Genomic DNA, 19,431 nt, shown 5'->3' on the forward strand with positions numbered 1-19,431 from the left:
CATAATGCTGCTGTTAAACGGCCTAGCTCACAATAAAATACTGTAATTCCTCTTCTGTCTCTCATAATAGGCTGAATTAATGCCAATGCGCTGCTCACAGGAGTGTTTGGATTAGAGAGGGGGAAGACGCAGAGCGAGCGAGAGGAGGCGAGATCAAGAGAGATGGAGAGAGAAAGAGAGAGAGAGGGAGAGAGAGGGTCACATGAGCCCCCACCGACCCGACAGTCTTAATTAAAGAGAAATATGTCCCGGCATTAGGGCTTTTTACAGGGGTCAACTGCAAATGGCCTTGTTACTCACTCTTCCATTACCTCACATACACGATGGCCCGGTGTCAGACATTAGTAACACACACATACTACGTGTAATATTTAAGGGACACAGCTTATACGAGGAGGCCACGACCCCTGGTTGTAATTTCTTTGTTAAAGCGACATTTAGATTCAGTTCACTTTCCATTCCCAGAATTGAAAAAGCTTCATAAAATCCAAAAAGCGACTTATTTCCCATAGAGCTAGGAAGTTGGCGCCGAAATACTTTTTTATCTCATTTGTTGAAATCCTCTTCACGTCCTGATAATCATCAATAAATAAAGTTGTCTGCAAAAAAAGTTAGCGAGCGAATCTCAGAAAGTCCAGCTCTTGTAGCTCATGTGTTGTGGGGACGTAGGTTTCATCGAGGGCCAATGGGATGTGCTGGTTGCATTTTTCAATAGTTTAACAGGCTCTTGAAAACATTCCAGGGTTACCAACCCTAGCTTTAAACGTTTTTAGGTCACTAGATCAATTTTGTTCACTTTCATACTGTTCTGTGTCAAAACATTTAAATCAGGGAACAAAGTGTGAGGTTGTAGGAGACTGATCATAAGTCTGATCATCTCCACTGAATCATTAATACATGAAAATGTCCTTTTGTAGTGTTTTAGATTGAAATCCCATCTCTAGGAATGAAACAAATGATCAAATGATAATGGGACCCAGAAAGTAGCAGTAAATTCATATTTTACTGTCTTCGTCTAGTAGTTAGCCTTCCTTTCCAACAAATGTAAACCTACATAGAACTTAGGTGGGCCAGAGCCAGAATAACAGATTTGGTCTATTTAAAGATTCTATTAATCATGTTCCTGTTTGTTTTCATTTTTTTCCACTTCATTCTGGCATTTTTCCAACAAAATTATGACAAAACCCTATTTCTGGCTCTTTAAGCGCTTTATCACCCACACTTTGTCTTTGTCTCTCTCTCTCTCTCTGTCCGTTCCCTAGGATGTGGTCGTGGTCGGGGAAGAGAACTTCACCACGCCGTGCTACATCCAGATGGATGACGAGGCCTGCCACATCCTGACGGAGACGCTGGGCACCTACTGCCTCGTGGGCCAAACTCTCAGTGCCGCCACCATCAAGCGCCTCAAGCTCGCCATCTTCGGCCCCGTCACCTGCCCCGGCATGGAGTATCACATCAGAGTGTACTGCCTGGACGACACGCAGGACTCACTCAAGGTAACTGTGCCGAGGTTGCGTAGCAGTAGCAGGATGTGTTTTTGTGTTAACGATGTTTTGTTTTTGTCGAGTTTGTCGTTTTGCCTGGATTGTTAATGTTTGCGTGTAGGCACAGCGAGCAGATGAGGTGTGGGAGGTTGAATGACAAATCTTTTGTGTTGCCGTCGCACAACGAGAGGAGAGAGGAGCTCGAATTTTAATAGCTGCTCCTGCTAGAAAGATGTGCGCTAACACAAAATAAGCCAAATTTATCCCCCTGTACTCCACTGTTGTCTCCACACCTCACTTCTGTTTAATACCTCCATCTACCTACGTGGCGGAAAGATAAGGAAGGATTATTATAGCGAGCAGGGATATTGAACACGGTTATTAAGTTTGGGAATGGGTAATGAGAAGTGATAGTGATCCTGCTGCAAGGACACTGAAGCTGCTTTCAGATTGCACATGCAGATTCATAAAGGCCTGAGGGAGAGGGGGAAAAAATCACATTTCATATGAATATTTGCAGAAAGTAAATGTAAATGTTATGGCAGCACAAAAGTAGAAAAGTAAAAGTTGTTTGAAATCAAGTGGGTGTTTGTGTTTTTCAGGAGGTCCTGCAGATGGAGAAGCAGATGGGCGGGAAGCTGCTGGACGAACCAAAGACTCTCAACTTTAAAGACAGCACTCACAATCTGAGACTCTCCATCCACGACGTCCCCCACGCGCTGTGGAAGAGCAAGCTGCTGGCCAAGTATCAGGTAAAAACTGCTCCTTCAAAAGAAGCCTTTAAAACTGTGTCACGCAATCTCCACCGAGCAGCCAAGTAACCTCCTCTGCCTTCCCGGCGTGATCGTTGCAGGAGCTCTCCTTCCAGCAAGTGTGGAGCGGCTCACAGAGGAACCTCCACTGCTGCTTCACCCTGGAGCGGTTCTCCTCCTGCACGGTGGACCTGGCCTGTAAGATCTGCGTGCGGCAAGTGGAGGGGGAAGGACAGATTTTTCAGCTGGACACTACACTGTCAGAGGTGAGGTCTCGCTCTTAGCCTATCCATCTATTTGTCTGTCCCCTCCCTATGCCACATACCCCTTTGAGGGTTAAGGGGGAGCGATAGGCAACATTCACACCTACAGTGACTTTCACAGCGGCCGAGGGAGCACATTGCAAATTAAGAAAAAACATGCAAATAAAAAACATGCAAATTAAGAAAAGCTTGTCATCAATTTGACATGCGCTGCAAAAAATCAAAACCCATGCAAATACAGGCTGCAAAATGCAAATGGAAATGTTTCCAGGGGACCGAAGAAAGTGATACACCTGGCTGCAGTTCAATGCTCTGTGAAGTTATTGAAGTCGGCTCCTCGTCAGTAGTGATGGAACTTTGGAAGCATTGAACTACAGCGTGAAGATTTTCTTCTGAGATGGCTCGTGCTGTGACTTTTTGCATCACCAAAGTCTTGAAAGATTAGTTTGACCTTTGAACCCTCCTGTCAGCTCAATTTTGGATTCAGAGAAGCCACATATCCTCCTCTCAGCGCCTCTTCCTGTGTTGTGAGAGGGACTCGAGTGAATTCACCCACACTCACATGTGCTTTTATGTGCTTTTAGCAATGTTCACAAAAGACCCAATTGTCCGAACATTTTCCACAGTTTGCCTTTCACAAATAAAGAACAAAATCAGACATGTGTTCACATTAACAGGAAGCATTCAGGCGAGAGGTGGCGTCTTGGTAGAGCAAGCAGGAGGAGGCAGGGCATGACGTATAAGTTCCTTTTTTATTTACAGAACATTGAAACCGAAGACGGCCCTTATCTCCAAAAGCTCTCGAATCTCATTGTCTTTTAAAGTTGACATATTTCTCTGAGTCTTCTACGTGTATTGCTCCTGGTTTCTATCCTGTAGATATTTGTGTTCTTTTGTCGTTTTTTCCTCAGTTTTGCAACTGTGTGTATCCGTGGAAATACCATCAATGCGACCAATTGCTCACAATGAATTCCCAGGACAATCATCGTCCAGTATTCTCACCTGGGCTCACTCCCACAGAATGAAGCGACTCGGACATTCTCAAGTGTAGCCCCTCCAGGTTAATGTCAGGAGAATATCCGGAGCTCGGTGCAGGTCTGAGAGCAGCTGAAGACCCACAGGGCGGAAGATAGGAAGCCTCGACCCTGCAGCCCTCATGCAGGTCTGTGTATGACAGACCGGCGAGGAGCGGAGGGGGAATAATCACCCGGCAGTCGGGCTGTTCTTGCTTCACAAAGGCCATCTGGCCAGGAGAATAGAGCTTGAGGGATGGTGGAGCACTCTGGCTTTGTGCTGGGTAATGAGATGAATTACAGTACATGCAGTGCGGAGCCGTGTCCCCGCCTGGCCTCGCTTCATTTGTCTCCGGGTCTTGCTCTCGTCTCTGTAGCCGGACCTGCAGCGCTTAATCCTGCAGATTCAACATATTTGAAAATCACTCAGCTCGCATCAATAAATGGATGGCAATGAAGTGAATGATTTTTCACTGTTTTTTTTACGGAACCCAGAAGCAGATATTTGCTGTGCAACAAATCCATTCGTGCTACATTATTTTTCGTTTTGTTAGACGATGTTAAGTAATGTTCATGCCCCCTGTAGCCTGAATAAATACCACTGCTACAGCCCGGGTTTCTCCTTCAACCTCATCCTCATTCTCTCTCTCTCTCTCTGTTTCTCTTGAAGGATTCCCAGAGTATCGACACGTCCCTGCTGGACCCGGCCAGTAACATCACCACACTCGTGGGGCCCAACGCCTTCCGCATCCCCGTGTCCATCCGGCAGAAGCTGTGCGGCAGCCTGGACGCACCAGCGACCAGGGGCAACGACTGGAGGATGTTGGCCCACAAACTGAATCTTGACAGGTGGGTTAGAGGAAGAGCCCGATGGAGGAGAGGAGTGAGACAGTGACTCAGAGTTAAACCCCTTTAGTGGTCACGGCTCGGCCACAAGAGCTGTCACTGGGCTCTCTCATGTTTCTCGAGAAGGGGAAATGAAAGAGGAAATAAGAGTCGACTTGTTTTGGAAAATCCTCATCGTCTTGAAGTCGATGTGAATTTGAAGTGGCCTTTTTTCTTTTCATTAGAAGGGGGCGAGACATGGGAAATAAAACTGTAGATAACTAATCTCCCTTTACTTGGCTGTGATTGTTCCTCAGGAATGTGCCTCGTACTGATAAGCATCTGTTGAATTGAGATTAATTGAACTGGACGGAACTGAGGCAGAGGGAGAGAGAGAGGAAGATGGAACAAAAAACGCCACCCGTGTGTCTTTGATAGTGTTTGTGTGTGTGTTTGTGTGTGTGTGTGTGTGTCTGTGGGACGGGGATTCAGCGTGTGTCCGTTTATAAGGTCCCAGCTCAGTGGGGCGGCCTTATCACAAGCAGCAGCTGCAGATTGACGAGACCACTGACAGCGTGGCGTGAATGAAGGGAGAGGCAGGGGAGCGGGCCGCCTGATTCCAGCTCATTCACCGATGATTCACACAGAGCAGTCGCTGATTCATTATTCAGCTCATTATTTCCCCGTTTGAATGTTCAAAACAACGAGAGCTCAAGTGTCTGTTTTTTGAATATCATGAACTCGAATTTACATAAAAAAAAACATCGGTGTGAAAAATGGGTTTTTCACAGTCGACCTTTAGTTCATGTTTATTACCTAAAGGGACAGGTGCTCATTTGCATTTTCTTCTGGGCTTTCTGTGAAGTGGATTTTTTTTCTATGCTTGTGACAATCAGCCCTGTGAAATCAGTTTAAACTGACCACTTAAAGAAAATGTTAACAACAAAAAAAAAGATAGGACCATTGAGTCTGACGCCACAAACAGATAGAAGCATATAACGTCAGCCTGTGCTCTTTAATTTACTTTCTCCTGTTGTGACAAGAGTTGTGTTCAAATTCCCTCACTTATTATGTCCTCTCTATCCTCTGTGTCGGGGGGGGGGGCATGGACACCTTTAGACGCCGCTCGGGTCATTTTCTCGACACAGTTGCCGCACAAATTATAACATTTCTTGTCAAGGATGGTCAGTGCATATTGTGCTGGGTATTTTTCCACATGAATAAATAGAAAATGTTAAGTGTCTGCTCCAACTTCTATCTCTTTTCCATCAAGGCTTTTCCATTTGCCACCACTGGGGCTTTTTATTCATCTCTTGTGGTCTCTTGAACAGGAAATCTCAAGCCTGCTTTTATGGGAAATTCTTGACATTTTGATCAGTTGTCACTTGGACTCAAAGATGACCTGATTGGAGTTCAGTGGTCAAAGGTCACAGTGACCTCGTATGAATCTAGAAATAAGAGGTATGTCTGGTTAGAGGTCATTGTAGTTCTTTCATTCATGTGCGCAATGCATGATGGTTTGGTGCTTGGTTAGTAACCTTGGGTTCTAACTACTTTTCATGCTGCATTGTGGGATACAATGACTCCACTATGTAGTGTATACAGATTATCACTCCACATTCGGAAGCACTGCGAAAAAGCTCAAACTCAGTATTCAGTGAGTAGAGAGTGATTTCAGCCACAGCCTCGGTTCGGTCTTTATTTAAGACACAAGCTTAGTGAGCACAGGGAGACACGTAAAGACACCTGTCCTGCACAGATGCTGTCAGACCCTGCGTCCTCATTCCTCTCTGATAACCATCCACCTTATTTTTTTTCTAACCTATCCATCTCTGTTCTGTCACTATCTCGCTTGCAGGTATCTCAACTACTTCGCCACCAAATCCAGTCCTACGGGAGTGATCCTGGATCTGTGGGAAGCCCAGCATTTCCCCGATGGCAATCTCGGTCGCCTCGCTCAGGTACTGGAGGAGATGGGACGTCATGACAGCCTTCTGCCCGCGATGACTGAGCACTGACATCTGCCCACCAGGGACTGTGAAATTCCAGGGAGAAAGAAGACATAAACAGAAAATAAGGGTGGGGGGGGGGCGGACGCCCGAAAGCAGGAGAGAGTCATATTGGCATCGCGCTGACAAACAAACGCACACGCTCCCAGACACTGTGTGTGTTTGTGTGTGTGTGTGTACACTCAAAGAAGATAAAAAGAGCTAGGTCTACTCAGCCATGACCCAGTTTAACATTGGCAACAAAGGGTGTAAAAACTTGGAAGGGTAAACAAGAATCTGTGCCAGTCACTTCTCGCTGGCTGTTCCTCTCGCTGGTAGAACGACTTGATATTTTTGGCTGTCGTCTCGTTGGGGTCCGCCGTCCCCCCCCCCCCCGACACACGAGCAGAGGTCAAAGGATCCGAGGAGCAAACGGCTCCGATCGAACGAAAGCATCTCTCACTCTCCGTAAAACCGTCTCCATAGCAACTCCGCGGAGTGTGTGTTCTGTGATAACATTGTATTTAATAATATGTCTATTTATACATATCCTTTTTTTTTTATTGTATTTTATGCTGGCTGTTAGGGGAATACTTTGTAGTGTCCTCACTTTTTTTTTTAAAGTTTCATTATTCCATTATGTTTGACTGTATCATAGCACCCCCTGGTGGACTCTCGCAGTAACGACTCATCCTGCCGGCCACATTTTCCATGTACAGAAGGAAGTCGATGATGTAACCATTTTACCATTTTAGTGTTGCTGTTGTAACTAATATTGATTAATTATTCACGTTATGTATAATTATTGATTTTCAAGTATGTGTACATCGTTTTATTTGCAAGTCTTTAAAAATATCGTCTTTAAGTTGAAATAGATCTTTTTTTTCTTTGTTTTTGTTTTGTTTTGTTATGTGTTTTTTTTTTGTTTTTTTTTATAAATCAGATCATTTGACAGATTCCACCAGTCTGTAACCCGTTAGTAGAAGGCAATCAACATCACATTCCCCACCGGACTCGAACTCACGACCAACGGTGACGATGTGTTTGTTGTTCAAAGTGACGTGACCGAGGCCAGGCAGAGATGAGAGGTGGAAACTGTGGAGAAGGGAATCAAATAAGTATATTTTTGTAGGACCAATGCAACTGAATACAACTGCTTTGTACCAAAAAACTTGACATACAGTGTGTGAGATTAAATTTAATACACAAGGTGATCATCTAAATGTCAACTGTCATTTCAAAAAGAGAGACGTTCTCCACGTTCACGTGTGGTTACGGGAGCAGAACGGAGATCTTCACTTGGATTCCTGGGGTTGTACATTTATGATGGAGGCCATTGATATTACGACACTGACTCTGTGCATAAAAAAAAAAAAATAGCTGCAAATGCAACATTCCTCCGATTCAGCGGCACTCGTGATTGTCCAGGTGGTCTTAATTGATTTTTTTTTTAATGGCGATTGTCTCAGTTTTCGTAAAAAAGAAGAAGAAAAAAAAGGTCTATGCAAACTCTGCATCTTGTTGAAACAATCCTTACATCCTCAGTGGGCTGCAGCCTTTTGCATTTCCCCCAGTTGTCCTTCAGCTTCATGAGTATTAATGTGTAATAGTGGGAATGTAGCCTGTCTGTCTCTGGCACTCACCATGTCCTTCGCAACTGCTTGCATCTCGTCTGTCCAGTTACTGTACAAAGTGTAAGAAAGAATTTTGAAGACTAATAATAAATTATATTTATATGCAACATTGGAAAGGAAGCGCCAGCAGCCTGTCTTGTTTGAATTGTGAGATTAAGACACACTAGAGTGCCTTCGAGACACAGTCGTTTTATTAGGGAATGTTCCCCCGGTCCACTCGCACACTCTCGTGATCACATATGTACAGATTAAATAAGGCACATGCCGCAGTGGTAGAGTGGAAGGGACGTATTCTGTACACACACATCATCAAAAACATAGTTTATCATCCGGCAAGGTGATAATTATCAATAGATTCCAGCTCATCAACTTACAAATGAGTTGTGTAAAGTGGAAAGAAGTTTATAGGGCCAGTATTTTAGCAGTATAACTTGTGTGTGGGGAAAGTTGTGTAACTGTATCTCAATCGGTGTGTGCAAAATCAGATTTGTACACGTCTAAAATAATCCGCTTATATCCGTGTATAAATGCAAACAGGAATATCAGAAAAAACATGGTAGATACATACATTGTATTTAAAGATCTAGTCATGCGTCCATTTTCAGTGTGTAAATCTCATTACCGTGTTTGTACAAATGTGATTATGGATTAACGGATCCTAAAATACACATTTGCAGATTCCCGTTCCCGTTTTCAAATTTTACCACACATGTGCAGAATCCTTTACACATTTACACATATGATAATGCACACACAGATTGAGATAAAGATACACAACTCTCCACACACAAACACAGACAAATACAATGCTACAATATGGCACCATAGAGGAGACAATGAGGAAGGAGGAGGCTGGAAGAATCACCAACCCATCCATGATGTAACACTTTTTTACCCAGAGAGCTTCTTTTAATATTGAAATAAACTGTACTTTAAAATACATAATAGAATTCATTTAGCTTTACTCTGTAATAATAATAATAACACAATTGACAAAGAGGTCACTGGGCACGAATCGGCCTCTTCTCGGGATGGATGACGGTCACCATGGAGGGAATTGACAGTGAAATTGCTATGATATCACAGCATGCAGTCAAAAAACAACATATATTAAGGCAGCTGTGACGGTACAAAAGACTGCACATGGAATACTGCTATATGGCTTCAGAAGAGCAGAGCAGGAGAGGCCTCTGGGCCGAGCTCCTCAGCTGCGAGGGTCCCCGTCCGGACCCCGACGACCACTCAAGCTTTCACAGAAAGCACAACCCCAACACCTTTGTCCGAGGCGACTCAGACAACGGGACGTCACATCTCCCCCTGACATAATAAATCTTCCGCCCCTCATTCTTCTGGCTCTCAGTCGACAATAACGTCCATCACTCTTGTTCCCTGTCACTTTGTCCCATCGTTCACAGCCTCCTCTCGTTCTTTCCTTTTTTTCCCTTTCGTCCATTGGCCAGTGTGAGCGGCGCCGCACCACTGGCGCTGACAAGTCTCTGGGCGATGAGAGCATCTCTCTTGATTCTCTGTCACATCTTGATGTCTTGGGACTCTAACATCTTCGCCAGGGTCTTCCTCACCCTCAGGGCTGTGAGGCGAGACGCCGGGTTGTGAGCCCAGCACTCGGACATCAGCTTTCCCATCTGTCGTAGACACTGAGGACACATACGTACCAATACATAAGAATATAGGAATACCATAACAAACTGTACATACAAGTAATACTGAACATACAAGTACACATTTTCTTGATTAGGCATTTAAAATACCTCATCACTGCTCCAGCGATTAGCGAAGGAAGGTCTTTGTTTCTTAATGCACACGACCTCCCTCATGTCCTCGTAGGAGGGATCAGTGGGCACGAGGTCGTGATAGGGCAGCTGATAATCCTCCACAATGCCTGCAGGGGAAAAAAACACAAATGCGTCAGCAGGGCAATTGAGAAAAACATCGACACACATTAATGGTGTGTAAATGAAAATGAGACTTTTAATAGTTGTTCCTCTGACCTCCGGAGATGCAACGTCGCACCATCTCCCAGACGATGAGGCCGTAGCTGTACATGTCGGCCATTATGAAGGACTGGAAGTAGCGTCTGTTCAGCGTCTCGTCCAACACTTCGGGCGGCATGTAGCGCTTGGTGCCGACGCGGAGGTTGGGAGGGATGTCCACCTCATTGGTGTCACTGAGTGGAGGAGAAACCCAGAAATCAGCCACAGAAAAAAGTCTGCGTGGTTTTATGAATGTGCGATATACCTCTAAACTGAATTTAATTGACGTTCAATAGTTAACATTCTACCTGTTGTATTTGACAGCCAGCCCAAGGTCTGCTATGCAGCAGGACCCGTTCTTTTTCACCAGGATGTTCTTGCTCTTCAGGTCCCTGTGTGCGATGGCCGGTTTGCCCTGCGTGCCGTAGATCTCGGTGTGCAGGTGGCACAGGCCCGATATGGAGGAGTAGGCCAGTTTCAGCAGAGCCTTGACGTCCAGCGTGTTGGACTTGAGGTAGTCGTACAAGGAGCCGTTCTCGTGGTAGTCGGTGATCAGGTAGAGCTGGGTCCACGAGCCGGTTCCTTTGATGTCGGCCGCAATGAATCCTGGGGGAGGGAGAGAGGCGGTGAGAGGACTGAGAGATGCAGGCATGTGTTCAGCTAGATTAAACTCTACACACACACAAAAACACACACTCAGACCAACACTTCAGTCAGTCCTTGTCTTTGCTCATTTTCTCTTACCCAGGATGTTGTCGTGCCTCATCAGGAAGGTCTGATAAATCTCCGTCTCTCTGAACCAGCTCTCTTCCTCTGTGGTGAAGAAGACTTTCACCGCCACCCTCTCTCCTCTCCACGTGCCCATCCACACCTCCCCGTATCGCCCTTTCCCGATCTGCTTCACCATGTGAATTTGCTTGGCGATGGTTCGCTGCACCTGGACACACATGACGGTAAAACCAGTGTGAGCTTTCATTTGCCATTTCCCTTTAAATCTTTGTAGGTAACTTTCCAAAATTCCAATCACTTTTTGAACCCTCTATATTTTGTCTTTCATTGCACTGAGCCATCAGACTCTGGTATATGGTGACATTGAGAATGGGCAAAATAAACAATGCCTGTTTTTGTGGCACCCAAAGTCACTGTAGGGGTTCCTACATGTTTGGAAAGGGAAGAGTTAGTGGAGGGGTTTTCAGTTGGTTGCAATCCACAACCTCAGCACTAGATGTCACTAGATACCACAGACTGGTCCTTTAAGGTGTGCGTTGCTCTCTTCTTACCATTAGAGGGAGTCCTGACCCTGAGCCAGACCCCGTGCTCCTGGAATGCTCTATGAGATCTTTAAGAGACTCCCCTGAGGGGATGTAGGACTCCTCCTGCTCCAGGTCGATGCTGTAGCGCGGCTGTGACTCCTGCCGCTTATATCTGCCAAAGAGAAGGGACGCAAATGTTAAGTGCACGTCAGGGAGTGTTGTATTTTAAGAGGTTCTGGTCGTCGTCAAGGTTCTCACCTCAAGTAGAAGAAGACGAGGCAGAGGCCGAGGATGATGGTGCAGACAGTGATGGAAATGAACAGAGCCATGTACTGGATGCTGCTGTCCACATAGTCTAAAAAAAGAAAAACAGTGATTATTTGAATCTTTCCTGAACATGAATGATCCCGGTCTGAACGAGAAGGAAAGTCTTGTGAAATCAGAACTGATGAAAAGCCGGTGACGGTCGTTTGTTCACTGTGATCAGATTTCAAATTTTCATCGGCAGGGACAAGCTCCCTTTTTCCCTTCCTCCCCCTGACCCTGCACCCTCTTGTCCCAGCGTGTGATCGATCACATCCCCTTCCTGAATCCCACATATCGGGTGTCACACTGACGTCGCTGCAGAAGCCCCCCCCCCCCCCCCTCCACCCCCCGAGGCCCAAAGCAGCTCTGGGGCTCTAACCTTTCTGTCGTGCTCCTGTCAATCACACGCACACACAAACACAGAGGACGCATGAGCACAGGAGATACTTCGGGGTGTGCAGGGAACACCACACACACACACTAACACACACACACACACACACACACAGGGAGAAGCAATAGTGGACAAAGAAAAACTGAGCGGGCAACGGAGTCTTATAAGCTCCTTGCAGGCCCATTTAGAAAGATAGATAGATAGATAGATAGATAGAAAGTTAGATAGATAGATATACGTTACTGATCCCAAACCGGGGAATTCCTAAAAGGTGACTCTTTCCAACTCGCCTGCTACCCCTCGCCTGAATGCTGTGGTAATGTTCCAGTTGCTGTGAATGCGTGTGACTCGCACAATCTCCAGCTACGTTCTACATCTGCGAGAAGCAAACTCCAGGAAAATGTCCGCACCCAATTTGTCAGTTTGCGTCCAAGTTGGGGAAAAACAGCAGAATCCTTTATCTTTCTCTGTCCAACTGACTTGACAAATCAGTTTATTGCAGTTTGCTTGAAGGTCATAAGAGGTAAGTGAGGCTGTGTAAAAGGGTAATGGTGAGTCTGTGTGACAGAGACTGGGAGCAAGAGAGAGAGGGAATGTGTGTGTGTGTGTGTGTGCTCCAGAGGGACAGATGGACAGATATCTCACATCCGTACCGGGGCAAGAAACTCAAGCAGGCCCTGGGGAGAGGCTGTCCTTTTCATTAGAGGGTGAGAGAACAAGCCAAGCCTGCAGGCTCTGTTTCACCTGCCTCTCTCTCTCTCTCGCTCTCTTTCTCTCTCGCTCCCCCTCGAGCAGCATGTGCCACTTTAGTCCAGCACCACACTGTGGTTTGTAACAGTTTAAACTGTCACTACCCATCATCGCCCGTCTCGGCCTGAATTGGCCCATTCTGAAAGCCACTCGCGCTTCGGGAGCGGCGCAGGATTTCAGCGCGTGAACAAACGTGTGTGTGTGTCCGTGTCCTCGTGTCTCACCTGACGTCATGATCGGAGGAAGAGTGGGATGCAGATCTCGGTTGCAGTAGTCCTGATCCGTGCAGCACTCCAGAGCTCTCCTGGACCGAGCATTCCACGTGTCCTGACACACACAAACACATATAAGTATAAACCTCATGCTTTTCCACACACTAATGAAGACACAAGCATAACAATTATTTACAGCCACACTCATGAGAGCGTTTAACGATTAACCAGCGGTTTCTCCACTGGGTGTAAAGATGGCAGGTTTGACAAGTATGGTTTAAACAGATCTCGTAAAAAGTTGCAGTCGGTCAAGGAAAACTCATAAAGACTTAACGGTTCATGAAGGAGGAGACACACACGGTATCAAATACACACAGAGCTGACTTACTCGACACTGGAACTCAGAACCAGCGAGTCCTAAACAACCTGAGGTGAGTACAGCCACTCCCCCCTCCTCCTCCTCCACCATGGTGAAGCAGAAACCGTTGGTGCTGCAAAAACACACACATTGTAATGGTCACTAAGCATGTTTGGTTTGGGGCTAAATGGCATTTTATTGAATCTAATTCCAGAATAAAGTCAATTCAATTGATACTAAATCCTTTTTAAATCGAAAAAAAATAACTGCAAATAGTCAAGAACTGAAACTGAATTAATAATTTTTTAAGGTTAATGGATCAAGGTTTAACAAAATGCATCCAGATATTGCTGTGAGGATTAATCAATGAATGGATTATTGAAAGAATTAATCATTTCAGTCACTTATAACAAAACATCGTAGACATTTAGCGAGTCCTGATTTAGAAGGGTAAAGATAAAGTGTTTTATCATTTGCACATTAGTGTATACGCTTTGAATATGAAGCTCTCCGGTGGGATAAACACCGGTGCTCCTCCGATCAGGTAATTAGAGGCTGTGTTGTGTTTTAACAGCCTCGATGCAGACACTTATTTTCACGCTGCTATCTTGATTCGCTTCATCTTACATGCAGGTGTTGTTGACAGAGTTTTCCGGGCAGAGGTGGTTGCAGTAGCACCGGAGCATGTTCTGAGCTGGAACAGTGGCCGCGCTGCTGCTGCTGCTGCTCTCCTCCGCCTTTCGCTCCGACCCCCCCTTCCATCCGTTCTTCAGGAGCATGGTGTCCAACATGTTGGCTGAGCAGAGAGAGAGAGGGAGAGGGAGAGAGAGGGAGAGAGTGGGTTTAGCCGAAGGGCAGAACCCAAACATCTGGACACTCCACTTGGTCAAGTGAGGCCGGAGCAGTAAAACTTAAGTACACATAGCTCAGGAAAATTAAAGATTGAATAAATCAAAAGATCCAAACAACATTTCAGCTCATTCTGAATAGGGGGTTAGAAATATATACATTATATATATATATATATATATATATATATATATATATATAAATGAATCAGTTCAGCCTGCCTTGGCACTGTTACCATGGCAATGCAATCCACTGAAAGTGTGAAAATGAGGTGCTGAAAGAAACCCTGCTGTCCTGGACTGGAATCAATGTACCAGTCTGGAACCATAGAGAGAACTCTTTGTGCTGAGTGTGTGTGTGTGTGTGTGTGTGTGTGTGTGTGTGTGTGTGTGTGTCTACAAGTGATATTTGATTTTGATTTACACTATGCAGTAGCCTGAATTACATTGCTACAATATTCAAATACATCTATTCATCACATTCTGTACAGAAAAATTCAAAAACCTCCATTGACAACATTATTTATATTTATCACTACAATAAAATGTCAACTGAACTGAAAATCAACCTAAAATATTTAAATGTTCATAAAACTACTTGTCTGGTAGAGGTCGACTGTAACTTGTTAGTAATCCCTGTGTACCTTCTACCTCTAATTCTCTCTACCTGCACAGTGGTGATGATTCCCATCCCTCCTGTCTCACACATGATGACAGAAATCAGTTATTTGGTGACAGGCACAGTCAGAAAGCTCTTTACGAGTGTAGAAGGTACTGCTAACAGGATGTAGGTGAGTCCTTAGTACTGTGTGTTTCTTCTCAGAGGAGGATAATGTTTCCATTGGAGCCGGGCCAAGTGAAGTGATACGATACAGATGTATTCATATAAACTAAGAGAAGAATAAATATTATTGCTCTGGACTTGCTCGTCTTTAAAAGTGTCAACTTCTGCAGATGTCAAAAATCCAAGGTTGTGCTTTTGTATTTAGGTATGTTGTAGTTATTACTTTAAGTTGGTAGTTAATGTGACTGAATTGAATGTGGATTTTGAGGGAGAAAAAAGCTGACAACATCTCATCTCATCGTCATCCGCTTATCCGGGCTGACAACAGTTTATGTTAATATAATCAAGTAAAGAAACAGGCAAATTAACCAAAAAACATTCATAAATGGATTTCATGTAAAAATCAGATCCAGTATTGATCAAGTATAACGTTAATCTTCCAGAGTAGTAAAATTAAAGTATATTTTGATTCAGAAGCCGCCGTGTAAGTAGACTCAGATGGGAAACGTTCATCATGAAGTGACTGAAGGTTCACACTGTGTTACCAGTGGGGAATCAAATCCGTTCTGACAGCAGCTCGTCCCTGAAGGCCTCTGTGGTCAGATATAGCTGAACAGGGTTGTGCCACATGAGATGGACGTCTCCCTCTCACCGTTTGTCTGATTCTCATTCCATCTCTCTCTCTTCCTTTTTCGTGCTCTCCTTCCTATATCACAATAACAAGCTGACAACTGGCCGAGCTATTTTCCTGCCTTTTTGCCTTACCGTGACGATCTTTACTTTATCTTTGCCTTAACTTTAACTTTCAAGTCCCACTCCAGCAGCTTGTACACCCCCTAAAGTGGTAAATAGTCCATATTTATTTAGCACTTTTCTAGTCTTAACAACCACTTAAAGTGCTTCACAGTACAGTTCTGAAACTCTTTCATAAAGTACAACTATACGTGCTACACTTTCCAGACAGGGATCGGACCGCTGACCTTCTGGTTAGTGAACAACCTGCTTTACCTCCTGAGCCACAACCACCAGAACATATTCAAATGGTTTATCATGAAGACAAGTTTCCTTGTGTCACTCTCACAGCTCCACCTGCAGGGTGCCCCACCCACAAGCTGCCAGGATTGGTTTCTTAGGTTTGTGACATCACAACAAACCCTGACTGTGAGATTCTCCTTTTTTTTCATGCTGGCATTTGTTTACTGCAGTGTTGAGGTGGAAATACTCCTCCATTGGCATTGACTACTCATTTCACTCAAATCATATCCTATATCATATAAAAAGGCAAGTTTGGGGTTTCATTATAGCATTTATAAGTGGACCTAGGCTGTTTATGCGACTAGCCATTGGAAAAAAGGAACACACCCAAATCTCCAGCTGCGATCAAAAAGCTGAATCAAAGGTGTTGAACACAGACTGGCTATTCTTTAAGTGGTACTCCGTGTCCTTCCAGCCTAATCTATGACTGTCTCTGTCAGAGGGGAAGTTTGTGGAGGTGTTCTGATCCTCCCTCACAGCGGCCTTGGTTCGTCTATCACATCTGCTCTGCAAGTGTGCCTAAAAAAACACAAGGCAGGAATGTACCATGGACTCGTCAGTCTCTCAGATACACTCCGTCCGAATCAGCTCGGCTCTATTTGGTTTTGATTTTTCAAAGGCAGCGAGAAACACAGATGCAGGTCAGCTCAGAGAGAAGAGAAGAGGGTAGAAGCGTAAGAGGAAACCCTGATGTGAGGAGACAGAGGATCCAGCTTCAGGGATCACAGCAGGAACAGACATGAGCTACAGCCTCATAGAGATGTCAGAAGTACTGCCTTCCTCTTCCAATGTCAACTAATTTAATTGACAGCTACATTAAAACATGCTGGATTTTTTTCATTCAGATCCATAAATCATTCTCTCTGAAATCAAGGAAAATTTTGATGAAAGGCCATTTCTCACAATGTTAAAGAAAGTGAAAACAAAGCTACCCCGACTCCTCCATCCAACCTCTGATGGGGATTCGCACCAACATTCAAAAAAGGTACTACCCTGATGCAGCACTCGAGTGTACTGCAAACAAACGGTCAAACGAACAAATGCTGACAAAAACACAACCTCCTTTGGTGGAGGAAATACAAAAAAGTGCAGCGATATGGTTACAATACAAACTGTGGTCGACAAATCTTTCACAAGCGACACATGACACATACTTAATATCTACCTCGAACACAAAGATTTCTGAAAGTGTTGCATGGCTGGAGAGCAGAGGAGAAGGCACGCTGGTCTTAAACTCAAACTACAACTAGTAAGTAAAATAATTTTATCTTTTAAAACATAAAACTACAACCCCAAAAAATCCTTATGGGGTTATTTGCTCAGTGCCCAACTTCCACGTACAGTAGCAAAAACTATTTTAAACATGTGTGTAGATCAATAGTGTTGTGAATGCGCAGTTTGTGGACTTCCCTCTCTGACATCAAGACTGTGCTGTGTGTGGATTGAGTTTGTCATGCTGGGTTTATAAAAGCAGGTTGACTACAGACTCACTGTGATCAACAGACTTTCAAAGAGGCTGAAGGATGTACAGTGAGCGGGAGTCTTGAGGGAAAGGCCATCTTTGTTCGTTAGGTTCTAACAGATCTGTGTTTTTCTACACCACATTGATAAGAACCAAAAATACCTTATAAAACCAACAGACAATTAATAATGTGGGGACATAAGAAAAATCATTTTTATCATTCTAAATACATCACACGAGTCCATTATCTGTCACACACATGTACATGTTATTGTACACACTTTGTTTCTCCTGTCTCTTTGTCTAACTTACACAGACACACACACACCAAGCAGACTTGCTGCGTCAGCTACAGGGCACACTCAAGGTCACCCCGAAATCTGATCTGCATCCCCCACACATTCCACAGGCTGCTCCTCAACCTATAACACACACACACACACACACTGAGAATCAGTGTATTACACGCTGACACAATACTACAAACACACACAAACACACTTAAAAGTTACATTAAAAAAACTTTTAACTGAACTCGCAGAGCTTGTCACCATCAGCAAAAGGGAGGAAGAGGGAGAGGAGATGTTTGACAGTATCTGGTCACATCACAGCACACAGTGATGAGTCAAGTGTTGGGCATCTCAGGGCATAGATGTGTGTGAAGCCTTACTTGAATGTAACTGAAGTTGTGCTTCACTGGAAAGACGCAGGCGATCAATAAAAACACTGTTATAATAATGGCTTTTATTTTTCCATCAGGAGATAAATGGAAATCAATGCAAGATGGAATCACTGCCGTTACCAGTAATGAGATTAGAGAGAATTGTGACAGGGGGATTTAATTTCCATCAAACTGGGAAAAAAAAGTCTTAAAATGTTAAGATTAACACAGTTGTTTCTCAAGCCCCGATTTCACAGTATTTAATCTCTGAGCCGAGGCGTTCACACAGACTCTTTATCACAGGCAGACATGAGAGAGAAGGGAGATAAGTTTCTCCAGGTGGCCGTGATAAATCACTCCCTCAAAGGAGACATCTTCCCCGGTGTCTCCCGAGTGCACTCTGACCCCGGAGGGGTCGCAACCAACCTGCAGAGGGGCCATACATCCTCCTCCACCCTGCCACCCCACCATCATCCCTCTTAACCCCCTACATGCTTCAAAGGCCCCTGCCACACGAACCACTCGCACATGTGCACATGCACGGGCGCAAGAATGTGTCTGAGGGGCGCATTCCTCTCTCGCTCCTCCATCGCCGCTGCCGCACAGACATCGGGTCGTCCGCTTCCAGCAACCTGTTCCACGTTTGCCAGGCGTGACCAGGCCGCCTCTTTGTGGAGGAATGAGATGGTCGCTCCGAGGCTCCCACCACCCGCGGCAAAAACAAAACAACACAACACATTCACAGGGGGAAGGCCTGCTTCTGCAGCAGCTCCACACGGTTCTCCAGGGCCGTGCCGAGGAAAAACTAGCTCCGCTGTCACAGAGAAAACGTTACACACGGGTGTGAATACAGCACAGAGCTGCTATATCCACAACAAAATACTCCAACTCAGACAGACACATACGCAGACGCAGACAACCAGACGTTTGCTTTACATCAAGAAATGACGAGAACAGAGAGTAACACAAGCACGCTTCTGTCACAGAGGGAAAAGGTTTTGTGTACAGAGATTTTCCTCGTAGTGCTGTGATATGTCACAGAGAAGCTTGGGAATGAATGATCTCTAAAGGGTAAGTCATGAAAACAATGATTGTGGAGGATAATTCTCTGAACCATTGGTTGTGACAGTACATACACACACCTTGATTTCCATTCAAAACAGTCCACACTTCTCTGGGACATTTGTAGATGTGAGATTCATGTGTGAATCTGTTTAATCCACGTTTTATACACTACAACACATGCATGGTATTATTCTAGAGAAAGCACGGCTGGATAATTCTCTGTACATGTCTTCTGATACACACACACTGATGGACACACAACAGGTGTAGAAGCTGGCGTGCTATAAAACCCAGGCTTTCGATCAGCGCGTGACTGTTCGCATGTGTTTCTCCTCTTTTTCCAACAAACAGTC

At 44.8% G+C, this 19,431-nt stretch overlaps 2 protein-coding genes across 2 annotated transcripts in view; one reads left to right on the forward strand and one right to left on the reverse strand.

Annotated features, from left to right (window-relative positions):
- unc5cb (unc-5 netrin receptor Cb) overlaps positions 1 to 7,539 on the forward strand; it is a 117,113-nt gene extending 109,574 nt beyond the window's left edge. The window contains exons 12-16 of the mRNA XM_053411670.1: positions 1,263 to 1,496; positions 2,087 to 2,236; positions 2,338 to 2,502; positions 4,183 to 4,361; positions 6,196 to 7,539. Coding sequence (XP_053267645.1) covers positions 1,263 to 1,496; positions 2,087 to 2,236; positions 2,338 to 2,502; positions 4,183 to 4,361; positions 6,196 to 6,355 — 888 coding nt within the window. The 3' untranslated portion in view covers positions 6,356 to 7,539. The remainder of the gene's footprint in view (positions 1 to 1,262; positions 1,497 to 2,086; positions 2,237 to 2,337; positions 2,503 to 4,182; positions 4,362 to 6,195) is intronic.
- Positions 7,540 to 7,712: 173 nt separating this feature from the next.
- On the reverse strand, positions 7,713 to 14,092 carry bmpr1bb (bone morphogenetic protein receptor, type IBb). The gene is made up of 10 exons (XM_053411764.1): positions 13,851 to 14,092; positions 13,254 to 13,356; positions 12,878 to 12,980; positions 11,462 to 11,558; positions 11,231 to 11,375; positions 10,695 to 10,887; positions 10,259 to 10,556; positions 9,969 to 10,144; positions 9,729 to 9,859; positions 7,713 to 9,614 (listed from the first exon to the last, which is right to left on the reverse strand). Exons 1-10 carry the CDS (start codon positions 14,090 to 14,092, stop codon positions 9,489 to 9,491), a joined length of 1,614 nt encoding a protein of 537 aa, XP_053267739.1. The 3' UTR covers positions 7,713 to 9,488.
- Positions 14,093 to 19,431: the final 5,339 nt, after the last annotated feature.

Source organism: Pleuronectes platessa, chromosome 19, assembly GCF_947347685.1.
Source record: "Pleuronectes platessa chromosome 19, fPlePla1.1, whole genome shotgun sequence".
NCBI classification, from domain to species: Eukaryota; Metazoa; Chordata; class Actinopteri; order Pleuronectiformes; family Pleuronectidae; genus Pleuronectes; species Pleuronectes platessa.

Excerpts from the sequence above, each read along its gene's own strand:
- bmpr1bb (XM_053411764.1), bottom strand. The coding sequence starts at position 14,092 with ATGTTTGGGTTCTGCCCTTCGGCTAAACCCACTCTCTCCCTCTCTCTC. Across the intron at positions 12,981-13,253 it reads GTTCTGAGTTCCAGTGTCGA|GACACGTGGAATGCTCGGTC; the intron begins GTAAGTCAGCTC and ends TGTGTGTGTCAG. Across the intron at positions 9,615-9,728 it reads ATCGCTGGAGCAGTGATGAG|TGTCTACGACAGATGGGAAA; the intron begins GTATTTTAAATG and ends ATGTGTCCTCAG.